Source organism: Nesoenas mayeri (assembly GCF_963082525.1).
Source record: "Nesoenas mayeri genome assembly, chromosome: 9".
Lineage (NCBI taxonomy): Eukaryota > Metazoa > Chordata > Aves > Columbiformes > Columbidae > Nesoenas > Nesoenas mayeri.
In genome coordinates this window covers 2223624-2250741 of record NC_137557.1, presented here as the reverse complement: position 1 = coordinate 2250741, position 27118 = coordinate 2223624, and the positions used below count along the sequence as shown (strand labels likewise).

Below are 27118 nucleotides of genomic sequence, written 5' to 3'. Positions count from 1 at the left end.
TCAATAGTAGCGCTGAGAGTTTCTCAACACTGAATGCAATGTGCTGTTCTAAATCTCTACCCGCTTTCCAGACAGAACAGATCATGATCAATTGCTGCAGAGAGTTTCCATCAGGATAATCATAATAATGGTCATCTGCCCATCACCCTGTTGATATAAAAGCTTTCACAGGGACATAGTGATAGTTTTAATGGGTAACTTCTGCCCATGTTTTGGCTAGAACTTTGAATTTATGGGTCTAGTATGTTTCCTTTAATAGGGGGAACTTATTTTGGTGAGGTTCACAGTGATTGGAACAGAGGTTTGTTCCTGGGCATTAGCGGTCTGGACCTGCTGTGTCCAGCATGGCTTTCTGTATGGATGGAGAGAAATACTATGTATTTGGAAATGGCAGAGGAAATTAATTCCTTGCATGAAATTTTGGTGATTTCTCTTGACTTTTGGCAGTAGTTGCACTGAAAAATTAGGAGGTCTGAGAGTTCAGTTTACAGAGCGGAGGCCGAGATTTTCTCAAGGTACTTAGTGCTTCCCAAGGAATATTATGGAACAAAAGCAGGACATCTTTGGGTCAGTATTTGAAGGTTGGCTCCCTCTTGTTTCTCAGGTATAGATGTGGAGGGACAATGAGAAGTTCAACCAAGCTGTAATTTTTGCAATACTTGGTGCTGACTTTTCCAATGAATTTTAGGCAGCTGGATCTAATAAAGTATTGCCTGTAGAGCTCTGAAGGTGGAAATGGAAGCTTTTGTGAAACATGAAAGGAAGATTCATTTGTATCAATTAATATTTGCATGCCGAATAGTTTTGTGCTGGAGGACGAGGTTTGCGTAGACAGAGATGTTCTTCAGAACATCAGTCAACCACCAATATTAAGTGAGCTGCTTTCTATGGTTTTCTGTTCTTTTTCTTTCGGTGATAAACACGGGCTGGAGGGATTTTGGTAGGTCAGCCAGTGCTCTTAATTCCAGGCTTTTTTATCCTTTATCTTTCTCAGTTTCCACATTTATATTTCTAACATCCTGCTTCTGTAAAGTTTGAAATTGTGTGTGTAGATAGTGAGCAAAAGTACAACTGCACTGAGTCAGACCTTCTGTTAATTGATTTAGTCGGTTTTCCAGTATTATTAAAATAATATGGTCATAATAATATTTCCTGTTCTGCTTGGATAATGCTTTGACAGTTGATTGAAAAAATACATAAGGGCCATTACTACCTTCGTGAAGAAGATGACTTCTAAAACTCTGCTATGCAATTTTTCTCTCTCTTTTGTTTTTCTGATTTATGTAACACTATGATATGTAAGAAAAAAACGAATCATATTTAGAGAGGTTGAAGGGTTTTTTTCCACAAGCATTAAAAAACCAGCATGATGTAGGAGCAGTACATTCGGAAATACTTTATATGTGAAACTGATGCAGATTTAGTTAAGATCTCTGTTCTTAAGTGTAATGCCTAGGAGGTATGAATGCTTGCCCTTCTCCTCTAAGTGGATTATGTGAAAGTGCAACAAAGAGCTACAGTTTAGGAATAAAGATTCCTGAATAACACCATATAGAGGTGGGCCCCAGCATCTTTTCCAGGGTGCATTAGGACCTTTGCAGGGCTATCAGTTTACTACTAGAAGTTGGATTACTCCAAGTGACATCAGTCAGTGGCAGAGATTTAAAGTGAGGGGTTCTTGTGGCTTAGCAGATGGTTTCTCTTGCTGCTCAAGATTTTAGCTGTGTGTGACCAAGAAATTCTAAACCAGTCCCTTACTGTTGATTTGCATTTTCCTCGGTAAGACTTTTGTGTTCATTTGCTTATAGATTTTACCAGACTCTTTTTGTCTAGCCTAAAGTTGCCATCCTAGGATTCTGGCTAACGTTGAAGTGCTTCATAAAGATGTCACAGTCAGAGGAAGGTCAGGAAAATGGTGTCTCCTCCATATCTGAAAAAAAATGTCAAGAAAGATTACTGCATAAGAAAAAAATTCTGTGAACCACGTAAAGTTATATCTCTGTTAGAATTCTTATGCAGTTGAGAGTCTATCAGTTCTATCATTGTCCAGCTTTTGGAGATCAGCTTGATTAACTTTCACTTTCTCTTAATGCAGCTGTTTCTTGCTTGCATGGAGCTTAAGCTGTTTTGACAGCCTTTGCCAACTTTATTGCAATGTGGAGGTTTTTTGGTTGGTTTGTTTCCTTTTCTTTTTACAAATGTGTAGGCCCTCCAAATTGTCCAGTGTTCGGCACAACCCTGATTATCTTAACAGCGTTGTAGCTGGGGTGGTATTTTCTGATCGAAGCCTTCCCCTGCTTCCCAGGATGACACATCCTTCAGTTCTTCAAGCCAGTCCAGCGATCTCTCGTTAGAGAATTTTGTATTGTTCAAGTTTATATTCAGCCCTCGCATTCCTTCTGGACATCTGGGACCTTTATTGCGATTCCTGTCATTAATTTGATGGCTACTGTTTTGCTAGCGGAGCACAGTGCAAAGCAGAACTGAGCTTCGCCGAATGAATTGCTATTAAAATAAACCACTTTCTGGCTGTCACGGAGCAGCAGGTACCCTGCAGCGGGAAGATAACGTGATATTGTGGAGGGAAGGTAGGGTGTAATTTCTGTTTAAGTGAACAGAGCAAATCTCAATTTGTTTATACAGTTAGTTGTGCTGTAGTTAGTTCACAGATCACGAAGGATCTTCAGGTTTTGTCTTGCATAAGTTAGTACTTTATCTTCAGGGTTTTTTACCTAGTAAACTGTTGTTGGCACTGAAGGATAAGCTCTTAGCATTGATCCATAAACTCAACCTGAACATTCAGCTTCTGGAAAACTGTTCATGAGATGTATTCGCCAAAAAATCATAGTTTCTTTTATTGTTTTTTTCCTTAGTGAAATCAAAATAGAAAGCGGTGCTAATCTAATTTGTGAAAGAACAAATTGAGATACAAACTTAATGTAGCCAATTTCCAAGTTATCTCTTAGTGTAATTTTGCACTTTCAATGAAGATAACTTATCTTATAAAGTTGGGGTTTTTTGCCTATGCAAGTGAATTGTTGCATTGTAAAGGAGCATAAGCAAGCCTTGTTGCTTAATTGCTATTTTCTAAAAGACTTAACCTTTATAGTTCTGTTTAACTGTTAGTTATGTAGCATGCTTTAAGTGTCAAGTCTGCAATCTTCCTGCAGCAGCTAATTCATCTCTGTGATAAGGATTCCTGGAAATTTGCTGGATCCAATGGAAATAGAGTCTAATGTCTTTACAGGGTTGCTTTAATTCCTGGTTAACTCCAGATGTCTGTGAAATTGGAGTAAATGTAAATTTAATCCTCCTGGGTTTTCTTCTGAGTTGTATCTCTTGGGGGATGTTGTTCTTTTACTTCCTCCTTGCATTGATCTTTTTGCTGCTTTTTTAATAAAAATAAAGCATGTATTCAGCTTTAAACTGCTTATTAAGCACAAATCATAAGTGAAAAGACCTACTTTTTTCATCTTTTTATGTTATTGATAATTTTATATTAGGTCAGCATTTAAGAGTCTATGAAAAGTAATGAACAAAACATACACATTTTATATTCTGTATCTGACTAGGCTGCTAATCTCCCGCTTGAAATTCCTCCAAAACTGCAGAGTCACTTTGAGATTTGAGGACAAGCTTCTGGCTTCAGTATGGCATCAAAAGGAGGGAGATGTCAAGTAAGATTCAGTTGAATCACCTCTATCTAGTCCAAGCATACAGCTAAAATTTTCCCTTTCTTAATTGTGTATAAGGCATTAAGTCCCTATTTGGAAGCCTTTGCTACCCCCGTGTTAAGCTGAAGAACAGAAGGCAGAGAAATCCATCGAAACGCTGCGTTTGGAGCAACCCCTGCGTGTGAACGCAGTGCAAAGAGCTCCGTCTAATGAATCACATCGTTTGACTGTCATCAGCTGGAAGTTCACATGTTGGAAAAGTAAAGGAATGGCAGAAGTCAAGATGATATCCATGAAAACATGATTTGGCCCTGTTCTGCATGAGTGTTGTGATACAGTTTTGAAATGCATGATCACATATTTTCCAGATGAATTCTATTTTAGTGCCTGAGGTAGACCTGCTTTTATAGGGAACTGTATTCTGTCCTGCTAGGCTACAATTTGCTGTTTCGCTTTTTGAAAGATGCCTTGTGGAAGAAGTGAAGTGGGAAAGTGCAAAAGATTAGTAAATGAGTTGAATGTTACCCTGTGTAACAGGATTTTATCCCATACTCTCTGCCATGGCCCATTGTTTTCCTGATAATCTGACCTAACCGAAGGATTCAGTTGCTTGCCAACTGTCTGTTCTTTCATTTTAATTTGTTTTTTCTCTTACGTGTTGAGGGGTTTGCTCACAGAAGTATTGAGGTCTCACAGGTTCTACCTGGCTCAGAGGGAACTATTGTTTCGCTATATAAAACGCCATAGAATTTGCTCTGTCCTTCAAAAAGTGATTCGGAATGTTTCATGTCGGATACCAAAAACTGATGGATACCATTGGGTCAGATGTGAGCTCCAATTTGCAAAGCCCTTTCCTTTTTTTGTTTTTAATTTTTTTAAGAGAAATGAATGGAATATGTTCCTAATGGCCATGAAGAGCTCAGCCACTTGATAAATACTGTGGGTGATGGCATGAGAATATTCATAGGCCAATGATCAAATTAGGTTTAAGTACTGGGAAAGATCTTGGCTACAGATTGAACAAGTACACTAGCATTGAATTAGGTGATCAGAAAATAAAACATGGGTTTTAAGGTGTTATTTTAAAACCAGAAAAGGCCACTTAGACAAATCAGAGAAAATAGTGTTTAGCCGTGGAATTCCTATGAATCCAGTTATTGCTTAAACACAAAAAATGAGAATTTCAGACCTGAGACATGTACCATAAAATCACTGATGCGTTAATTTTATACAATACTGTTTATGGTTTTGAAAGAACCGTAAGATAACATAATGCACTCGATGTAGAACACCAGTCCTGAAAATGTTAGGAAATAAAAAATGATCTGAATGAGGAAGAAGTGGTCTTAGTAATAATATTAGTTCTGTGAATTCAGGAAGAAAAATCAGATTAAATTAGATTAAAATCAGATTAAATCAGATTAAAACAGCTGTTCAGCTGTTCAGAGTGTTGTGGTAGATATGAATATAAGTGATAAAGAGAAGCAAAAATGTACAGTTGTGTGTGATATTTTAAGTGGTCTGTTCAAACAAACTCATTTACACAAACCATTCTTTTTCTTCAGATTTTTTTGCTTGGAAATCTTGCATTTGCCTGCGTGATTGTGCCTTTTCGTTTATACACTTACAAGTGAAATGAAGACAAATTGTAATTGCACTCATTTGAATAATACTATGGAGATGGTTATTTACTGACAGATCTACCAGAATGTGTTTTCTTTGGTTTTAGTCTGACTTTGTTTTCAAGACTTTTGCTGTTGGGATTTGGGGGTGGGAAGGCAGTGTTTGGTTGTGGTTTTTTTAATTGAAATGCAATATAAAACACAGGAACCGGAACACAATAAATGTGATTTCAAGCTTTTGGCGATGCAGGCCACCTAAATTTTGCCATCTTGCCTCCTGAATGTGCATCTGGTGCAGTGACGTTACATGTTTTACCTTCCCAGTTTGTAGTTATCTCTGTTGTCACCTGAATACACATATTGGGCTTGATAATCTGGTCCTTGACTGAAATAATCAGGTTTTTAGTTTCCGGTTCTGGCTCATCAGGTATGGTCTGGTTTGGAATTCATATTCCCAAGCTGGATGTTTTTAATGGAAAAATCATTGCACGGTGAGCGATGGAGCATTTGCACACACAGGGTGTGAGGTGTCTGTGCTGTTATCCCAACGAATTCTGCTCACTCTGGACATTGTTTGTAGGGACTTATTGTCTGGCAGATTAGACAAAAGAATTTGGGAAGAGTTGTGGTTTTCAAGTAGTTAATTTGAATCCCCAAACTATTCTAAGCCGTGCATTTGTTCTGCCACATGTTTCCAAGTCCTCCTTTGTCTGCTCTTTGGTCCAGTTTAAATTTGATCTTCCTGGATTTGAGCAACATCCCTCATTTGGAAAGAAAGACTTCCTCATGCTTCTGGTGAAATCATTAATGGCTTTGTTTTTGGCTTCTGTGAATTTCCATAACAGTTCCATAATGCAAGCAGTAATACTTCCTCAGAGCAGCGCGCTCGCCGATGCTCAGATTGTTCTACCTTTTCCCTTATCCTTTTGAGTGATTTTTCAGAACTTAAAAACACAAACCCAAAACCCACGAGGACTCTCCTGGGCTGCCGTATTTACCTCCATTGGCTTTCAGACAATGAAATCACTGCAGGCAGTTGCGTCCCCAGAGAAACATGCAAACTTTAGAAGGACATAGGAAAAATCTATAGGCAAAACAAAGATTATACATACCAACAGGAAAAAAAAAACATTCAAACCCTCAACATTGTAGCTAGTTTACTAATAGCTCTTCTGCAAGAGCTCATTTGTTTGGGCTAATCACAGTTGTGAACAACATAATTGCGTGTTTTGTCCTTTTATAGTTAGTTTCTTCATCATGTTCTGCGTGTGTATTTTTAACAGAATCCTGTTACGGTCGGAAATACCCATTCATAGAATTAGTTATATCATTTGGATCTTGAACTTTTGTTTAGGGAAGTTCCACTTGATTTCGAAATCGGGAAGAGTGGAGAAGAGCGTGGAGGCGCATTGCGGAGCCGTGCTGGCGGGACGCTGGAACTCCGAAGGAACGGCCCTGGTGACAGGTGAGCGTTCTGAAATAATGAAGCGTTTGGAAAATTCAAGTACCAGAAGAGCTCTTTCAAAATGAAGCCTTTTGGTTTTCTGCTATACAAAGTTGACACGCCATGCAAAAAAGCAAAGGTACAAAAATATAGTACTAAACAAAATAAATTGAAAGTAGGTGCTTTCAATAGAATGTAAGTGCTTTATTCTATGGGATAAATACAATAGAATGTGATTGAAAAATAATCCTTAACCTGGGTTTAATCCCAAGTTTCCTAGTTTATATTGTAGTTACATTGAATGTGAATGAATAAAACTGAGACCGTTGAGCGTTCACACACTGATGTGGCTTGAAATTCTCATGGGAAGCAGGAAATGGAAACAAAAAATCACTAATATAAATAAAATTAACTATCAGAAGTTACTTTTTAAAGTCTTTATCACTGGGGTTATTATCACCTATTTAATAGAACTTGATTTTGCACTATTTGATTTAGAAGAATGTTGTCTATTTTAATTAATAGAAGAGCTAGTAAAAAATGTCTCTTTTTTAGTGACCCTGTTAGATGTTATCCTATTTACTTGAAAGTAAATGTTGATTATTAGTTAATATCAGAGTGCTCAGATGTTTCTGTAGATCTATATTTCATAAAGGAGAATATATGATTAATCTCTTTTTTCTTATCTGTTACAAAAAAGGTTGCTAAGTTAGTACATTTCTATCTCTACACACGACATTGTGAATCTTTTTAGCCAGCAAAGTTTACTGAGGCCTCCTGAGCACCTTGGGTGTTCCTGTCCTGCTATTTCTTCATTATTAGGAGCAATGTAGAGTGATCTCCCAGTGTCTCCATCTCTATGTGTTTTTTTGTCCTAAATCTTTTGGCATTTTTGTCCAAAACTTCTATCTTGATGTGAAGGGGAAGCCAATGAAATTTGCTGTGATCGGCTTCTCCTGTATGGGATTTCTGTCGGTGTCAGGGTTGTGTGCAGGCTCCGCTGCTGATGTAGCACAGCTGATTCCTTTGGACAAACTCCAACTCCGTCCACAAGTACTGAAGATAATTTTGGATCTGCTTGTTTCCAGACTCAGTCTGACTCTAAAACGCTGCTTCAAGGAACTCTGGCGTGTTCCTCTGAAATCTCAAAGGGATAGAAATATTGTTCTTTTTCAAGACAGATTTGCCTCAGGAAGTTCTCCAAAGCAAAAGTCAAAATTGCCTTTTCAATCTTGGGGTTTTTTGTTGTTATTTTGGGTTGGTTTTTTTTTTGGAAAGACTATGTGACACTAAGCAGGGGGATGGGAATTCATCAGCACATCCAGACACTGTGCTCTGAGAAAATCAACTGCTCTTGTACCACATCTGTGCTTTGAGGAAGAGTGAATCCTTGATGATACTATATCCGTTAAAAATTATTTATGGTTCTATTGTAACAGTATCATGTGTGCACAATTAAGATTTTTTTAAAAATCACATTTTTTAAACACTTAAAAGCTACATCAGCCAGATATAAAAGCCTGAAATCTGGTAAGTAAATTACCTTTGAAGGGAAGAATGGCAGTAAGTGTCCAAGTGCACTTTTTTCCTCATTAATTGAATCTGGGAGGCCTAAATGAAGGCCCAGAGCTGTACATTTTAAATATGATAGCACACTAGGAAGTCTACGTTCTTCATTCATACATAACTATGCTGTACAGTGTATAAGAACTTAATCTTTAATAAATAAACTAAGTTTCTTGGTAGCATGCGGTTATGTTATAAAATCTAAGCCTTCCAAGTGGAGCCTTCAGTTATCTTCAGTTTCACCATTTATCAGCTGCGAAGCCGCCGGTTTAATACATAAAATCTGCTCCTGCTCTCTTCAGACTCCTCAGAGACTCATTTAATCAGCCTCTGCGCTGGTGAACTGTGAAGAGATGAAAAGTACGAGCAGTGCTGGGTAGAAAATACAGAATTTAGGATACTTTGGTAGTGATGGACTTTCTCATCCCAGGAGCAGCTTCAGATACTACAGTGGTTTCCAGGAGGGGAGAGACTTGTTGAGAACAGTCTGAAATATGTTTTCCTCAATGTACCATCTATGTGCACATTAGGAAACTACATAAACAATACTTACCTGTAAGAAAACCTGCACTTATTTTAACTCTAAGTGTTGCCTAGATAAATACAGGTGCCATGTTGTTAGACTTATTCTTGCATTTGATGGTTTCTATGATAACTTTTCAGTTGGTGAAGATGGCCAAGTGAAAATCTGGTCTAAAAGTGGAATGCTGAGATCCACTTTAGCTCAGCAAGGTAAGTTAATTTGCTTAAAGTTCCATTAGAACTTTTTAATTTGGAGTATTACGAAATATGCTTAAATAAGAGCCTAAATCTGGCTGTAATGGTTTGTGTAAGTATCGTAAGGCCTAGATAAACTTAACCAAAATTAAACATAAATCAGAGTTGAATAGAGGGGAAACTGGATTTTTAATAAGATGATTATCTTAAAAAAATATTCTTCAAATTAGAAGTGTTATTGCAACACTTCTAGACAATAGTTTCAGTTCCACCCTAAGGATTCGGAAGAGACGAAAGAATTAAAGATTTAAAAATCCGGTTTTTAATACGAAGCCACAGACACTTATGGTGAAACTGAAAAATAAATCTCTAAAAGCATTTCAAGAATGCTTGAAAGATGCAAAGTGCATGTAGGTGAGCTCCTCTGAACTTTACAACTCTTAACAGCCCTGGGTTCTTCTGTTTAACCCAGTAACTAATTTAGTGTATGCAAATAGTGCTACTGAAGTGAAACGATCCCTGTGCTTAAGTTCTTTGTTGAACTGAGGCCGTGGAGACCGAACCTTGATCTTGGCTTTGTAACTGCACTTTTATGCACACTGGAGCATTTCAGTTATCTTTATTTAAGTCAACTTAAAATATCATTATTGTAAAGTGCAGCAGTGTAAGCTGCAAATACATATTTATACAAATGATGTTTGAGATTTTTAAAGTGCTATTTTTTATAATGATTATTTCAAATATTTTTGTATCATTTCAGTGAAGATACTGAGCTGGATTTTGTTTTTCAGGCTTCATACATTGAGATCATGTGACCTTTTGACATTTTTTAAGAAACCACATGCACCTGGGGTTGGGTTAAATGTCAGACCCTTATCTCTTTCTAAAACAAATTATCTAAATTCTTTCAACCTGTTGAAGGCATTTTAACCACAGGAGTGAATGTAAAATGTATTTCAATTCTGTTAAGGAAGTTCATATTCAGATGTCATGTTTTTTCATGTTTAGAAGGTAGCAAGATAAGCCAACTGAGCTATATTTCTGTTTTAAAGTTGAAGCACACACTTCACTGTGTCTCAGTTGACACGTTTCAGGCTTTTTTGTGTTTAACTGCTTATCTGAGGTTCGTTGAAGCTCATAAAGTAAGAGATGTTCTAGTTTGAAATATGCAAGCTGAATTTTCATTGATTTCGTAGGGTTTCTGTACAGTATAAATGTACAGCTGAGTCCCCATGGGATAATTGTCTTCTTGCATTTGTGTTTTAAGATACAAGATCCCGTGAGGTTCAGAAACCCTTTAAACTTTAATTTACGGGATCAGATTCCCACAGACCGCTTTGTAAGCTACTGATGTACCCGGGATCAGGACAGGATTCTGCTCAAATCACGACGTTGTTTAAGGGAGGTATATCATGTTTGAGCTAGTTTTTCCACTTCCTTTATCATATTGAGAAATGAAAGGATTCCCGTCACTAACATTCTTTCTACTCATTCCACTTTTTGTATTAGAAAGCTTTTCAGGCTCCTGTCTTTTGATGATGGTCCACGTGCCTGTTCTATCTTTGGATTTTGATTCACTACAAAAACACGAACGTACATTTTTCCCTTTTTTGAGTTTTTCAGTGCTTATATGGAGCACTCTGGCTGCGGGTCCTTCCATCCTGCCATTGCATGGAATAAAGGTAGAGCCTCTTGCTGTAACATTACTGTTATGGCTGCATTGTTCTTTGAGCCTGATCTCACTTCTTCATCCTTCAGTTATCATAATATTCTTCCTTTTGTTTCTCCTTTTCCTTAAACTGAAAGCTTTTAAAAAAATGCTAAATTTGCAGTCCTTTGGGCTTCCAGCTGAGAATTATGAAGAGCAGGATGTATAAAGTATTGAAGGTCCGCATGTGATAGCAAAGATGGCTCTACCAGCACAACTTTTTACGGTGCTTTGTCAACGCTGGGATTGTTTGAGGTGGAATCTGTCGTGTCAGTGGTGCCACCTGCCCTGACCGAGTCCTTCCCAGGCTGAACATCTGGTTAGTAGGAGCAATGTTGAGTCCACAGCTGCATCTCTGGATGTGTCCGTCTGAAATTGCTCCTCCTGAGGATCATAAATCACCATCTCTCTCCAAGTCCTCTACAGAGTCAAAGCAGAAAATTAAGTAGGATGCAGGTGTGTCTTGCTCACTACAATAAAGATTATTCTGCAGCACCATTTCTTTAGCTTATCCCACTAGTGAAGCCCACAGCTTTGCGGATGACTTTACTCCAAGATCTGAGGATCTCCAGAGCAAACAAGACTCATGGATCCACCCTTCATATTTCATTGCTAGAGCAGCTGCTGTGATCCTTGCAATTATTCCAGTGTCCCTAATTCCAGTCAAGACAGGAGTAATTCCTTGTGGAAAAGTCATGTTTCAAATGCACTGGATGACTTTATTTCTTGTGCCATGAGAACTGGCTTTCTTTAAGAGCATTTGATGAAGGATGTCACCATAACCTTTGTGAAAATACACATACATTACGCAGACCAAGCCAGCGCTTTTTCATTCTCGATCAAGCCTTGACTTTCCATTATAAAAGAATATGACACTTATTTATCATTCAAACATCATTACTCACAGATATATTGTTTATGTGCCACACATTCTACCTGTTTACCTCGGATGAATTTCTAATTCTTCAGGTGATTTCTGTCACCTTTCTTTCAAATTGCGTTTGTCATCTAGCACTCCTAAGACCGTAGTTTCCTTGTCTTTTGGCCTTTCTGATGGGCTTCCAGTGACTCACATGCCAAGTGAGCGCTAAGGAGTAAGATGAATAATTGATATATCGATTACTTGTTTGGTTAATGGAAGCAAAATCACAACAGTCGCCACGGAAACAGTTTCATTACAATGTGATTACTGTGAAGTGAAACTTCGAAAGGGACAACTATTCCAAACGCAGCTCCGATGTTTTGTGTTGCCACAGAGAGATGTAAAATTGTCCGCATTAATGTTTCTACTCCTGTGAAGGTAAAAGGACTCGCATAGACTGAGATGTGAAACCCCACCCTGCTTAATCCTGCTGTTTCTTTCTCCAAACTTCTCTCAGCCCATCTATTCTCACTTCTTTTCCCGGGGACTATATTTCCTGGAGCTGTTTGTCACCGATGCGACTCGCTGCAGCTTGGCTGTTCCGAATTCCCTTTCCGCAGCGATGTGATGTGTTGGCAGCCTTTTCTCAAGCAAGCTCTTGTTAAGTGCAGAAGGAAATGAGTTAACTCAGCTCCTGCTGTTAAGCCCTGGAAATTGTGGTTAAGTAGTCAGCCGTCATAAAAAAGTCAAACATTTGGTTTAAATATAAAAGTCTTCTGATTGTTAAATCAGCATTAGAGCGGGGCAAAAATTAGTTTATTTGGAATTTCTGTACAGCTGGTGACAGAATTTATGTCATTTTCAACATAAATTGTTGCCAGTAGGAAAATAGCTAGTGCCAGATTTACTTAATATATGTTGCTTGTTTCTGTGAGTTGTCTCCTATAATGGTTGACGAGTTAGAAAATAAATTACATCATTCTATATTTCTAAGTAACATAAAATAAATGCCTTCCTAAAAGAAAATGTACAAAGTGCAAGAATATTCAGGAGCGATGACACCAGATCTCACTTTAGAGTTGGAATATTTGGAAGCTCAAATCAAGTTTAATGCGCTGAATTGACGTGGCCATAATAAAATCAGGGTTTTTTCAGAGAGAAAATCTGAAGGCTCAAGTGAGCTATTAGATGATGTTAGGACAGGTGATAGAGCAGTTCAATCACTTGAGTATCAATATCTCATCAAGATATTCTCATTAAAAGATGTTCCTGAATCATTTTTTGAAATGGAACTTGATAGGCCAAAAGTGTCTCTGAAGAGACATTTGATCAACTTGATACTTTATTATCATCTGAAATATGCACAAGTCCCTATGAAATGAATAAATGAGAGTTCAGGAGAATTTCTTTCGAGTTTCCTCTTCTAAAATCGTGACATTGTCAAATGGCAACATTTGGGTTGTAAGAGTTGCTCTTTTGGAGGTTTCTTATTTCACATTCGGGTCCGTGTTGTACCTGCAAGTTCCACGTGGGTGTCATAGACTTATACTTTGGTTCTTATTCTTCAGGGGGGGTTAATCCTGTCAATTACCATGGAAAATATTTGCATAGTTGGCAAGTTTGATTTTTGTTTTTTCATGGATGCTTTTTTCATGTAATTTTGTGCTTTATTTTCATTGGAAAACTGCAACAGAACATGATTTTAAACCAGAACAGTTAGCTTTATTCTAGATATATCATTCTGGCATTCTTAATCTGCAAAACAAGTGTTTTCAGTTAATTGGGAAGAACCTGTCAAGTTGCAGGCCACTCGTTAGAGTTTTATTTATGATCATTTGGGTTGTGAGTTGCTTGTGTATGGGATGTTTGGGTTTTTAGATGTGTTTTGTTAGAGGCTTAATTATGGAGTCTACATATCTTATGAATAATAACTTAGGTGCAATACAAAGCTTTTTCTGCCCACATTTGTATTCAATGTCAATGACAACGTTGTCTTATTTTGCTCAACTATATATTAGAATAAATTGGTCAGATTGGGGGCATATAAGTGAGGTTCAGTGAAGCTGAAGAAACAAAATTATCTGCTTATAAAGATGGTTTGACTGAAGAAATCTTAAAATAGAGAAGAAATTGGGTGATTTTAATTCTTCCGGGGTGGTTTTAGAGACCATTAAATGAAGAAGTGAGTGGTAAATGTAGTTGGAGTCTGCTGAGAACAGACCTTGCAATAAAATCAGCAGGTCTTAAAAGTGAAGTGATGCATTGAGAAAATCGATAGGTACGATATGAGGAAAGACCTGTAGCAGTAGTAAAGTCATACACAGTTTTATTAATAGTAACCCAGATGTAATATTGGACAAACCATCAACTCGTTTCTTGTTTTGCACGGAGCTGATTTGTTCAAAGTTAAATTGAGAGTGGCCTCATTCAAAGTGGTAGGAGTTGGATGGTTCACTCAAATGAATTTACCAGGACTACACCCCATATATACATATATATATATATATATTTCCTTGAGGAGTGTTGGAAGGGTACAGAGCATGAGCAGAAGTCTTCAGAGTTGTATTTCTGTCTGTCTGTCTGTCTGTCTGCAGGAACACCGGTGTACTCAGTAGCCTGGGGACCCGATTCTGAGAAAGTTCTTTATACATCAGGGAAGCAGCTGATTATTAAACCTCTTCAGCCCAACGCTAAAGTTTTGCAGGTATCGTTGATACATTAGGGTTGTCTCACACTTCCCTGTGAATTTTTGTCAGTTATTTAGAGTTTAGCCAAACGTGAAATGTTTCTGCTAAAATTTTCCATGCAACCAACCACTCAAGTTCTCCCCCCACAATGTTTTAGGTTTTTTGAGAATAAGGAAATTGTTCATTTTTCCAAACTGAAAAATAAAATGGACACTTTCTTCTGTGGATGTTCTTCAGACATGTGATTTGGCATTTCCCTTTTTGTTAACGAAGAAAAAGCAAAATGATCCAGAAGGTTTTCCCTTTTAATTGTTACAAAAAGGCAGCAAATGCAGAAGCAGTTGTTTAGAACACGTTTTTAGTGCGGATTGTTACACTTTCATTCTTGTTCAGGCTGTATTTAGTTTATTTTTATGCAAGAAGAGATGACATCTGTGCATTTCTGCTGTTGGAAACCCTGATCTACGTTGGAGCGTATGAACACTGGTAAAAGATGAAGGATAAAGATTAAAAATGAAGTTGTCAGACTTGTCACATGTATGTTGAATTTCTTCTTTTCCATTTCAGTGGAAAGCCCATGATGGACTTATTTTAAAAACTGACTGGAACTCAGTTAATGATCTTATTCTTTCTGCGGGTGAAGATTGTAAGTATAAGGTGAGTACTGGTTAAATTCTTAAGGGAAACCAAACGACTGAAAAATATATCAGGCATTCTGACATTTTCTAATTTTATTAATACATGGAAGCTTAAAATTAAATGACAAGTCTTTCAGTTTTTGAGAAAAACTTGTTACCCTGAGTTGTATTATTTGTAAATACATCTTCTGTCTACTAACATTAAATTAGACACATCTAGAAAAAAATATGGCAGAATAAACATAGGTAAAATGCAAGTGAAACAAACTCTGGAAGGAAAATATGTAGAAATACAGATATTATTACTTGAAATAGTATAAACTATGACATATACTGAAAAAGGTAATGACATAAAATTAGAGGAGGTAAAGCTACTGTTTTCTATTACAGGAGCGTTAGTGAATCCCTTAGGAAATATTTTGGTTAGAATATTCTGTATCCAAAATGGAAAGCACATATTGTATTTCTTCCTTTAAGCAGAAACCTATTTTTAGGTGTATCATATGTTGGTTTTATCATTCCCTAAGTGTATAATAGCTGTGATAAAAAACATTCACAATTAACACAAATTAAAAATAGTAGTGTCCAAGTTTTACAATCAAATGACTTCATTCTAGAATAAGCAAAGGTATGCCCGAACTATGTTCATATAGATATATATTTAATTTTTTAAAGGTTTGGGACAGTTATGGCCGTCTCCTGTACAGCTCACAGCCCCATGAATATCCTATAACCTCTGTTGCCTGGACTGGGGATGGAGAGTTATTTGCCGTGGGGTCCTTTAATACTTTGCGTCTATGTGATAAAACTGGGGTAAGTAACAACTCAGAAAGAGCAGATGTGGAATCGCACAAATGTATTGATAATACAGCAAATATTCCTGAGGGTATACGTGTCCGGTGTTTTTATTAGCCAAAACTAGTCATGTCATCCATCACCTTTCTGCTGGGTGCCTCTGACTAAGATACTGTGTTCTTGATCTGCTTAGGTGAACTTTTAGATATCTTTTGGGTTTGATAAATTTTAATAATAATGCAATTAGTAACCATAAAAAGCAAGGAGTGTATAAAATTAACCTATCTTAAAAAAGGAGGTAGAAGAACGATGGCCTTTTTCCTTAAAAAATACTAAATGCTGACAAGCACATCCAATGAGGAGATCACAAGATGGGATTGCCAGGCATTAGATTTTGTTCTATTTTTTACACCCAGTTTGTTGTTGTTGACCCAGGGTTTTGTTTTTCAACTTGCTCTCCAATTAAAATTAATTTACCACAGCTTCATCGACCTTCAGGTTCTGCAGCTTTTTGTTGAGACTCGTGTTGCATCGAACCTTCCTGCTTTGGGACTTTTACTGTCCCGTTCTCCACCTCTTTTCTTGTTGTGTTTGTTGCTCTTTTGCTCGGGTTCAAAAAACATCATTTGCGGTGCTGTTTTTGGGCATCTTCCCTAGAGCATCGTTCTCTTACCATGAACTTGGCCTGTGCATTTCAAATATTTTTAAATTTTTGAAGAAAAGTAATTAAGAAGTAGAGTCAGGCTACCTCATCTGGATGTTCCTGTTCCGACGGGGGGATTGCACTGGATGAGCTTTCGAGGTCCCTTCCAATCCCTGACATTCTGGGATTCTGTGATTTCCCGTCTCTCTGATTTAAAGCTGCAGTGCAGATTGCACTTGTCATCATTTAATGTTTTTCGTCATCAAAATTATTCTTTTAAAAGCCTATATTTCTTTTTCTGCTGTCATGTATGCCGATTTGTAGCATGTAGCTTTTGTTTCTGATCCCCAGGGCCTTGCTGGTTTTCCTGCCAGTTATTATGCAATATAATTTACTGTAAATATGGTTCCAACTCCTGGTGCAGAAACCCAGTAATTTCTTAATCAGCATTTAATGCTGAATGGGCTCATGGACTTTGTTTGAAATATTAGGTTTATTTTTCCATAAAATTAAGGGTTCTTTTACCTGGTTTGTTACTCAACTCTTAAAGAAACTACATGTACAGTAGCTCGTGCCAGATGCTTTTGTCTGTTTAGCAGCTAGCAAGGATAATTTATGATCTTCAAAAGTCACGATTTTTCATGCAAGTTTCTTTCCTGACACTAAATGTAAATAGTTACTAAAGAACGAGCTTTGCTGGTATTGAGGGAAAAGGAAGAATGGTTCACATACCACCAGAGTGATGGAGTTTGAAGAGAACCAGACCTGGCTTTTACTGGTCAACATAGACATTTTTATTATGTCTGATGTAATGGAGCTGTATTGGCAAATTGTTCCTCAGGGAGCCATCAGGCGATATATATATCATTAACTCTTTTCTAGCATATGTCTTCAGTTTGGGGGCATAATTAAATTAAATGCTGTTAGTGTATGTTCTTTTCTCCTTTTCTTTCTACCTGGGTACTTTGTTCTAGTAGCTTTGTATTAAGAATGAAAACTACAAATATAATAGTAACTTTGAAAAGTTTTATTTCTTCATTTACAAAGCACTTTTGCTCTGAGAGCATTACGTGCCTAAAAGGAATTATTGTGACTAGCCTATAGAATACCAAGCAAAACCTGTTTAGTGTTGAAATTTGTTGTCTGTGATCATTAATCCTGCAGAGAGTGCCGAGAGTAATTTTAAAGTTATATATATTGAAAAGCTGGATATATTGATGGACAGACTTCAGCCTTCCTGGTGCTCACAGCTTTGCAGAATCCGATCCCTCGCATGGAGGGCGGTGCTTGCAGAGTTCATTTATGTCAGCTATTTCCTGCGGCTCCGCGCGCTTCCCTTGACATTACTGAGCAGGTCAAAATATTTTCACAGTCAGAGATGGTAAGAATGACTGAAATTCACTGATTTCTTCCTTCCCCCACTGCACTCCCACATAAGTCTCTTGGAAAATGGACCATCCCCATCTGCTCTGGGACAGGTTGTTTTCCCAATGCTTTGGAGAATGTAGAAGGATAACTGAGAATAAAACTCATGAAACAGGGTGGTCAGGTGAATCCTTTTAGAACTGCTGGCAAAGCTGGACAGCAAATTTAGCTTTTACTTACACTGAATGTATTTATGCACTTTTTTCGGGGGAGACCTTTTAGATTTTCCTCCGTTAATGGTTCATTTACCCTTAATGGGGATTGATCAGCTTGATTTGATTTTTGGTGGTCGTTCTCCAAATTAATTGTGCCCCTTTTGTTAAACATTATTTCTGGTGGCGTTTAGCTACAATCTGTTTTCATAAATAACTTGATGTTTGACTGCTAAACCTTGCCTTTTTACTTTTCTCTTGATTCCATCATTGTGCTTAGTAATGAAAGCAATTCTCTGCATGTCTGTAAGTTCATGCTTTTAAATTCTGATGTGCATTCTACAAACTCTTTTATTAGAGTGAATCGTGGCCATTTGACTCAAGCAGTACTTTGCGTGTTTGATTCTGTTACACATGGCGTTTTATATTCTATAGCTTCCTCCTTGGAATGTCTAATTTTGCTAGGAATTCTATATAAAACATTTGGAAAACTTAATGAAATGTAGGAAATCTTGCCTAATTCTATAGAAAATAAAGAACATCATTCTGCAAGAGTAATAACTGCCTCAGACCTGCCACCCCATTTAAAACAAGCATGAATAGGGTGAGGTGGCTAAAATAATATTGAGCTCTGTGATACCGTGTTTCTCTTCAACTTTTTTCAGAAAGAAATAGACTTGAACTTCAAGAAAGTTCATTACGTTAATTGATGTCCAGGGTTCTTTGTATGTTAAATGGTTAGCAGTGTTGGTTCTTATTTCCTTATTTTTTAAACCGTTGACAAAGAGAAGTTTTGAAAATAATTTAAATACCGACAGAGAAGCTTTAAAAATAACTTAGGTGTTTAGCATTAAACCCGTTAATTTCATTCAGGGCAGTAAATTGTGTGACTATTGTAAAATTAACATAATTTATCCTTTAAATTGACGTTAGGTATTAGACAACTATAAAAGATATAACAAGATTTCGAAAGGGACTGTATACAGCACATGTATTTTCCTGTTATTCTGATAGTGCTGAATTGTCCTATACTGGAGCACCACGAAAACCCAAGCAAATCTGTTTTCTATAGAGTTCCAATGAGCTTTGAACCCATTACGTTTAGTTTTAGTCTTGTTTCACAGTGATATGCACTTGGCAGTGTAACAAAAAGAAGGAGTTCTTTCTCTGCTGTCTCTATTTCATCCACCTTTATTAACAGTCATGAGCTTGAATTCTTTGTAGCTCAATAAAAGGGAAAAATATTACAGATAAGTTTCGCATGGAGTTATGTTGTTGACCAATTCTTTCCAAGTTGGCATATTTTCATTTATTAGAATTGGCCTAATGTAACTTCTGGAAGAAAATGAAAACATATGGATCATCTATGGAAGTAATAATCTGTTTAAAGAACTACGTCAATGTTTCATTTTCTACGTTTAAGAGTTTATATGGGACAGTTTGTCATCCTATTTTTAGTTCTTGGGTCTAATAATTATGAGAATGTGCTTGATTCCAGGAGAATTTTAGATATCCTCTGCTTGGCTTTGTTCGTCTAATACGCAGCTTAATGCGTCACCTGGAGGTCGTGACTTAGTTCTTGATAATCTACATTAATTACTGGGGTCAATTCCAACACATGTTCAAGAGAGCAGCAAGAATCCTTCACCATTCTGCACTTCAATAGTCACGTCCAGGGTGGTTTCTCCTCCTGGGGTAAATTGCTGTATATTCACATGCAGCGCTGGGTTTCCTTATCTCTAGTTACACATATTGTCTCTGGTTTGTAGAATCTTTGTGAGTTCTGGTGTGGGAGGAGTTGAAAGCCTAATATGTTATACTGAGTAAAATGTCTAGGGGGTATATATAGACATATATACATATATATTTCCCATGAGCTAATTCCACATATGTGTGCATACACAGGTGTCTCTAATAGGTTTCAGTATAGATTTGCTTTGGATAATTGATTTTTATAATCTTATAAAGTCCTATTTGTCTTCCATTACATCAGATAATTAATCGTCATTTTCTGATGAGCAGCTCCTGGGTGGTTTGCACTGAAGCGTCGGTTCATCACTCAGCAGTAGGAGCTGGTTGCAGCTTTTAATGGATTTTCAGATATCAGCTGCCTCCGTGGTGTGAAATGCCCGAAGGGGCACAAGGGAAACTGAGCCTTCACTTCGAAAAAATTAATAAGTAGAGATTCTTGGTTATTAGGACCTAAAACTTTCTTTACACACACTCGTCTTGGTTATATCAGTTGGAGCGTAAAGGGACGAGAGCCTGTATTTGCTGTTAGTCCGTTCTGCGCTGTGATTCGGGAGTGGATTGTGGGGGAGATTGCCCGTTTTCTCTTCATAAACAAAGGCGAAATAATAGGCAAAGACTATTAAAGTCGGTGGATTCGGGATGCTGTGTAGATTCTGACATCAAGGGGAGGTTCAGCAGTGTCAGCTTTAATTCAGCTTAAATTTAAAAGTTAAGAAAATACTCTCTCTTCACTACTTTTTGCCAAAACTTTTATGCTGTGATATTATGTGGGTAATCATTCTTAATTTATTGCATTCAGTCCAGGAATAATAACTAATTGGATCCTTCATACCGAGTTTTAGAGTGTTATACATGTGGAAAACTGTCCTTGTTCCTGGGGCACTGAGTTCCCTGAAGCTGCTCATTGAAATCATTTCACCAACATCTCAAGAGCCTCCTCAGTTTCCATTTACACAAGTCAAACTCTAGTACTTCATCTTCTTTACTACATTGTGCGATCAGAAAAGAGAAGCTCAAGTTATCGCTTTTACGTATTTATTTAATGTAATTAAACCTCTAGAACTAGTCTTTTTGTTCTTGAGAGAGTTCATTGAATTCAGGAAAGGTATAAGCCCAACAGTAATACCAAAGTATAGTATTGCAGCTATGTTAGAACCACGTTCATAGAGTCATTCATATAGTCATATTCATACCTTTTTTTTTTTAAACTCAGTATACCTAGGCAATACGTAACAGCCATTTCGGTTTTTAAAGATTGTTCCTATCTTACAAATGGAGAGCTAAATAATTCCTATTATAATTTTGTCTACATGATAAATGTACCAGACATCTGCAGGGAGTATGAATCACTGAAGTGGTCTGAATTATACTGAGAGCTTTCAAAAATAGCTGGAAAAATACAACTTTGTAATTGCTTTATGTATTAAAGAAAAAAAAAAAAGGTTGTAATCTGGAAATATTTTACCGAGTATTTCAACTACAGGAGAAAAACAAGAGACTTTTGGTTTAAGAAATAAAAAAGTGGTTTTAGAAATGTATCCTCTCAGAGTATACATTTGGGTATACAAAAAGTACATTAAAATAATAGTAGCACCAAAGCCACATTCTTCAAGCTCCTTAAACTGGTTCTCAGTTGATGGCTTGATGCCCCTTTATTATTCACTCTGACTGATGGGTAGATTCTTGATCTGAGGGAAATGACCTTAGAAACAGCCTCGTCTGCTTGGGAGGATCCCAACATTCAGTTATGAAATAGTATTTTACTTCTTCAAACTGTTGTCAGATAGATCACATCTGGCCAGCTGTGAAAAATCGCTCTCAGATGTAGGACGTGGAGAGCGTTCTGAGCGTGCTCGTTACCATCATTTGTCCTACAGCCTCATTTGCTATATGAGAATGTCAGACATAGTTAAATATTGTACTCTTAATTACTGGAGAGTGTTTCATACAGATTTCAGCCCGTTGAGACAGAAAGCAGGTTATGGACTTCTCTCGAAAAGTGTCAATTACCGTCCCCAACTGCAGATCATATAGGCGGTAAATGGCGTGTCTGTGAGCCAAGAGACCTGGAAGCCGAAGCCTTAAAATTGAGTGCTTGAAATTGGAAATTCGGTCGGCGCTGACTTGGTCTTTCGCTCACCCTCATACGCGTGGGCAGCACAAGAGCCCCGACTCCACAGTTCAATTTACATCGGATTCTGTAAATCGTTAGCACAACCGAGAGGTTGAATTTCATCCCTTTCTGCCTTCTTCCTATTGAATGTTTAAGTCTGACACCTTCTTTTTCCTGTGATTTTTGTGATTCCATTTCGTATAAATTAGATGAAGACTATGTGTGAAGGACTTTGTATTTCTTGGGTATTAAGCGTACTGCAAAAGAAATCAGCATATTAAATGTGTTAGAAACATTAGGTGAGTATTTTCTTCCAGCTGTCTCCCCTTTCATATAATACCATGTATCCAAAAGCCATGAGAATCCACTGTCTACATTTAACTTCAATCACGTGTTTTTTCTTACTGATTTGATACTGAAGATTTCAAATGTATTTGAATGCTCAGGTAGTTCTTTAATTGCTAAATGCTTTTTAAAAAATCTCTGGGAAAGCAGGTACTGTACTTATTTTGTTAAGATTTGACCTGTGCCCCTGTGACATTAAACTGTCATAGTCATTTGCAAGCACTTCTTAATTAGTATAATATATATATATATGTATGTATGTATGCATGTATGTATGGGATTTTGCCCAGGCCAGTTTAATTGTTTCTAAGTACATTCACTTAATTTCTCTGTAGCGATTGTTTAGATTTATGAATGACCAGGTACACTAAGTGTGTTGTGACTAGATAACTTTTACCTAATGTACTTCAGGGAATCGAACTTCAATCTCATCTCTCTGCTTTGCTTATTCAAGTTGTAATTAAAAGTTAGTTCATTGGCATTTCTTAAGAAAATTTAACAGTGTGGTATTGTTTTTTACAATATATCTTTTCCAAACAGTACAAAAATATTAAGAATTCATTTCTCTTTTTCTGCAAGTGGTCTTATGCTTTAGAGAAGCCGAACACAGGCAGCATATTTAATATTGCTTGGTCTATTGATGGCACTCAACTGGCCGGAGCGTGTGGGAATGGCCACGTCATTTTTGCCCATGTGGTGGAACAACGCTGGGAGTGGAAAAACCTTGAAATAACATTAATTAAGAGGAGAACCATGGAGGTAACGTTCACAGTTCAGAGCTGTGCATTCTGATTATTAGCTTTCTAAGGTGATTTTTGATACAAAATATGTCCCTTTTTTTTTCCCCATGTATATATGACTGAAGATGTTTTAAATCATATAATGGCCAGGATTAGCAAATGGTGTAAATAATTATCAGTTGTACCACCAGATGGACCAGAATTATGTAACTCGGAAGTACTTTATCCTCCAGAAAAATGCAAAGCTCATTTGAAGGGCATGTGAAATGAGCTGTGGGAGGCCACGAACAAGAGAGAGAGAATTTCAAGTATAATTAAAATGCTTATGCAGAAAACAATACAAATTCATTGGCCAAAACCAAAGCATCATATGCAGTAGTATTACAGGAATAAGTATCTATATATATAAAATAAATATATAAAAAGGTATATAAATAGATATATAAAAATAATATTACTTTAATGCTGTGATGAATGTTGCCATCTTAGGCCATTGCCAACTGAATTTGGTTGCTGATTATAACTATAAAGAGTCATAATGTGCTTTTCCTCACTGCATATTGCATTACAGCCTAGACTCAGATCTTCCAAAGCTACAGAACGTTGTCAGATATTGGATAATCTACACCAGGTACCCATGTGGTGCTTCCAGCCACGCGGAGCACCCGGCATCGACCTCGGTGGAGCTGCCAAGTCCCAGCGCTGCTGGAAATGAAACAGGCCCCTACATGTGGTTTCTGGAGCTTAACTTCAGGATCCTTCTTTTGAAAACATCTTGGCCTAAAGCCACATTTAGGTTACCAAATATCTGGGAATTAATACAGAAATATGATTTTTTACCTTGTAATTTGTCCTCTGTGTTCCCAGACACTGACTCACAATGTTCGTTCTCTGAACGCTGGGATAATAGATGATTTCCATTCTCACAAATTTTCCAAATTACACATTCAATATTGGACACCAGGCCAATATTTTCAATATCAAGGTCGAGTCCCTAAATTCCTAATTAGGCCCTTAAACATTTTTTTGGTCTTGCTTCTGTTAATGTTGAATATGTAATTGGGCAAAGTTGTAACAACAGCAATGCCGTATTATGGGTTGGTCCAGTGGGTGGGATAACATGAGTCAGTGTCTGGGAACACAGATGACAAATTAGCAGGTAAAAATTCATATTTTTTCTTTCATTCCCAGACATCGACTCGTAACAGATGGCTCTACGAATAATCTCCGGGGTGTTTGAATATGCAAACAATGGAGGAAGTATAACTAATTGATTGAGGACTCATTTCTTATTTTATTATAGTGATTTTATTTATTCCCCTATATTTATGTAGGAAAATATTGCTGACAGAAAAGTCCTAGATGCATTCTTTGTTTTGAGTACTACAATAGCTTAGTTAATTACAGACATATCACTGTGGTAGACACAGCAATTAATATGTCTTTGGAAATGGTTTCTAGGCTTTCATAATAATTGAGTTCAGTCCTTGTTTTGCAATTGGTTGCGCAATGGAGGAAATCAAAGAGGAGTTACCACCCTCAGAATGGTGACATCTTAAAGAAAGAAGAAAAAAACCAACCAAACAAACAAGAAAACAAACTCTGAACAACACACATACACAGAGTCATGAAATATCTCCTTAGATTTCAGCTGCCTAAAATCATTAAGCTCAAAAATCTGTGTTGATTACAGGCAAACTGTGATTTTCTTGCAGCATTGTCATTGGAGCAAATTTTCGCAGCAATGGCAAAAGCACAACCTTATTTCCCTTATTTCAAAGTTTGGGAGAGCTCTTCATCATCTAGACAACACATCTTTACCCAAATCTTGGATATTGCTGCATTATTTTGATGGGATCATGATGGAATGGGTGAAACGTTAGATTTTAAATGTTCAAATAATCAGCAACTCAACACCGAGTCTTAAAACGGGAACTTTCAGGCATCCTTCATCTCAGATTATTTTATCAACCTCATGTATAATGTTGTGCTTATACCTTATGCATTCCGATTACTCATTATTTACTCCTTTTTTTAAGGAATTCCATGCAGCTCTTCAGTAATTATTCATTGTTTATTCAGAGTTTGCAGAACCTTTAATTTCTCACTAGTGCCGCGAAAATGCCTGTTCCCACATAGATAATGTTCTTCTGCTAATGGCATCATAGTATCAGCATGTGCTTATAATGAGAAAGAATATGATACTTTACTAGTTAGTTGTCACTTCAGTTATTGTTGTTTTCTTCAATTCTCATTTGATTAGGTGCACAATGTTATTAACGATGCGGTGGATTTGCTGGAATTCCGTGACAGGGTTATTAAGGCCTCTTTGAACTATGGGCATTTGGTTGTTTCAACTTCTCTTCAGTGTTACGTGTTTTCGTAAGTAATACCAATTCCTGAAGTTTTCTCCATTTTATCTTATCAGTTTTAAGAGAATAGCAGGAATTATATTTGAAGTCCGGTGCTTAATTTTGTTTTTAAGGAATTGAAATAGTCCATGGAACCTAAAATCATCTACAAGAAATGGTATTGGAGTATTATTGCCCTCCACCTGATGTCTTTTCTTTCGTTTTTTTGCTGTTGCCTTGACTGCCTGTTCATTTTCCTACAAAAACGTGGCTTTTTGATCATGTAGAGGCAGCAGGAACTGGTGGCTGGATGCATCTGTATTTGTCCCAGTTCTGTGCCTCCATCTGGGGACTCTTTTTCTTTTGGATGCTGCTTCTGGCACACCATTATTTTGGAATAGAATAAGAATGATTCAATCCCGCATCATATTTTAAGAACATGATATTCTGTTTCATATGCTGAAATTTAAAGTTGACTCCTAAAGGCACCGTATCGGTTCAGTGAGATGACTAATGCCGAACCATAATTGCAGGCTGTAAGAGGGAACACAAGCGAGTGGCTCTGTCCCACCTCTGCATCACTGGGAAAGGTTCAAACCACAATGCAGGAATATTTCAATAATGTAGTTTATTTATTTCAGTACAAAGAACTGGAACACACCGCTGATCTTTGACCTGAAGGAAGGAACAGTGAGTTTGATTCTCCAAGCGGAAAGGTAGTTTACTTCTTGCAATGCTCACTGTTAGATGTGAACGTGCATTACCTCAAACTTTGTTATTTAACGTAAGCACACATTGAAATATTAGAAATAGGCAAAAAGAGTATTAGTAAGTAGCATGTAAAGGCTCAGCTGGTATATTTGCCGTAGATCTTGTATGGTGGTAATGAATCTGTTCATATATTACATGTATATGTTTATACTCTTATTTATGGAAGAAAGTAGATCTTCTGACATGACACTAACATCTGGGGTTTTTGATGTTTTATGTTGCTTTTTTTAACTGGCATATATTTTATATAAATGAGCTTTGGTCTCAAATTTTTATTAAATACATTGCCAGGTATGCCAAATAAAAAGAAATAGTTTCATTTTTCTTACATATTTGTATTAATATTTGCAAGAAATTACTATTTTTTTTTTGTGCCAGTGATTTGTAACATGTACAATAGCTGAGAGCCTAACAACTGGCTTTTTGCTTATGGATGCATTTTGTGTCTATGAACTATAGATTACTTACCAAACACTTATTGTTTTGTGGAACTATTTGTGTGCTGCGTAAAACTTTGCAATGTATTTCTGCAAATAAGTTATTTTTCACCAAAGCTGTGCATTGGAATAGATGATGATCGGTCCATTAGAAGTGTCTTCTCTTTGCTCTATGCTATGATCTAGTCATATTGAAGGACATGATACAGGTATTATAATAGTATTTCAAAGCCAGCTGTAAAGGTAGCAAGGGGGGGTTTGGTCGCTTCTCCCAAGTAACAAGTGATGGAATGAGGGGAAACAGCCTCAGGTTGTGCCAAGGGAGGTTAAAATTGGATATTTGGAAAAAATTATTCATGAAAAGGGCTGTGGGGCATTGGAACAGGCTGCCCAGGGCAGTGCTGGAGTCACCATCCCTGAAGGGTTGAACAGACGGAGATGAGGTTCTCAGGGACATGGGGCAGTGCCGGGGGTGGGGGAATGGTTGGACTCGATGAGCGTGAGGGGCTTTTCCAACCAAAATAATCCTCTGATTGAAGCTGTTTCTCACATACGCACACAGAGCGATGTCTTGTGGTATGATGGGGGGCACCCTCTGCAGCTGTACGCTTCGTCGTCGGCAGTTGCAAGATTTAAGTCTTGTAATACCTATAACATTTAAAATCGTAGTGATTCC

The 27118-nt window shown here is 37.3% G+C and overlaps 1 protein-coding gene across 2 annotated transcripts in view; it reads left to right on the top strand.

The window, feature by feature from the left end:
• The window catches only part of IFT80 (intraflagellar transport 80), a 46309-nt gene that overhangs the window by 5833 nt on the left and 13358 nt on the right, over positions 1-27118 (top strand). For both annotated transcript variants that reach the window (XM_080349906.1, XM_080349907.1), the window contains 8 exons: positions 6651-6761; positions 8970-9038; positions 14188-14297; positions 14848-14937; positions 15594-15731; positions 22723-22902; positions 25147-25265; positions 25876-25950. In XM_080349906.1, coding sequence (XP_080206032.1) covers positions 6651-6761; positions 8970-9038; positions 14188-14297; positions 14848-14937; positions 15594-15731; positions 22723-22902; positions 25147-25265; positions 25876-25950 — 892 coding nt within the window. The remainder of the gene's footprint in view (positions 1-6650; positions 6762-8969; positions 9039-14187; positions 14298-14847; positions 14938-15593; positions 15732-22722; positions 22903-25146; positions 25266-25875; positions 25951-27118) is intronic.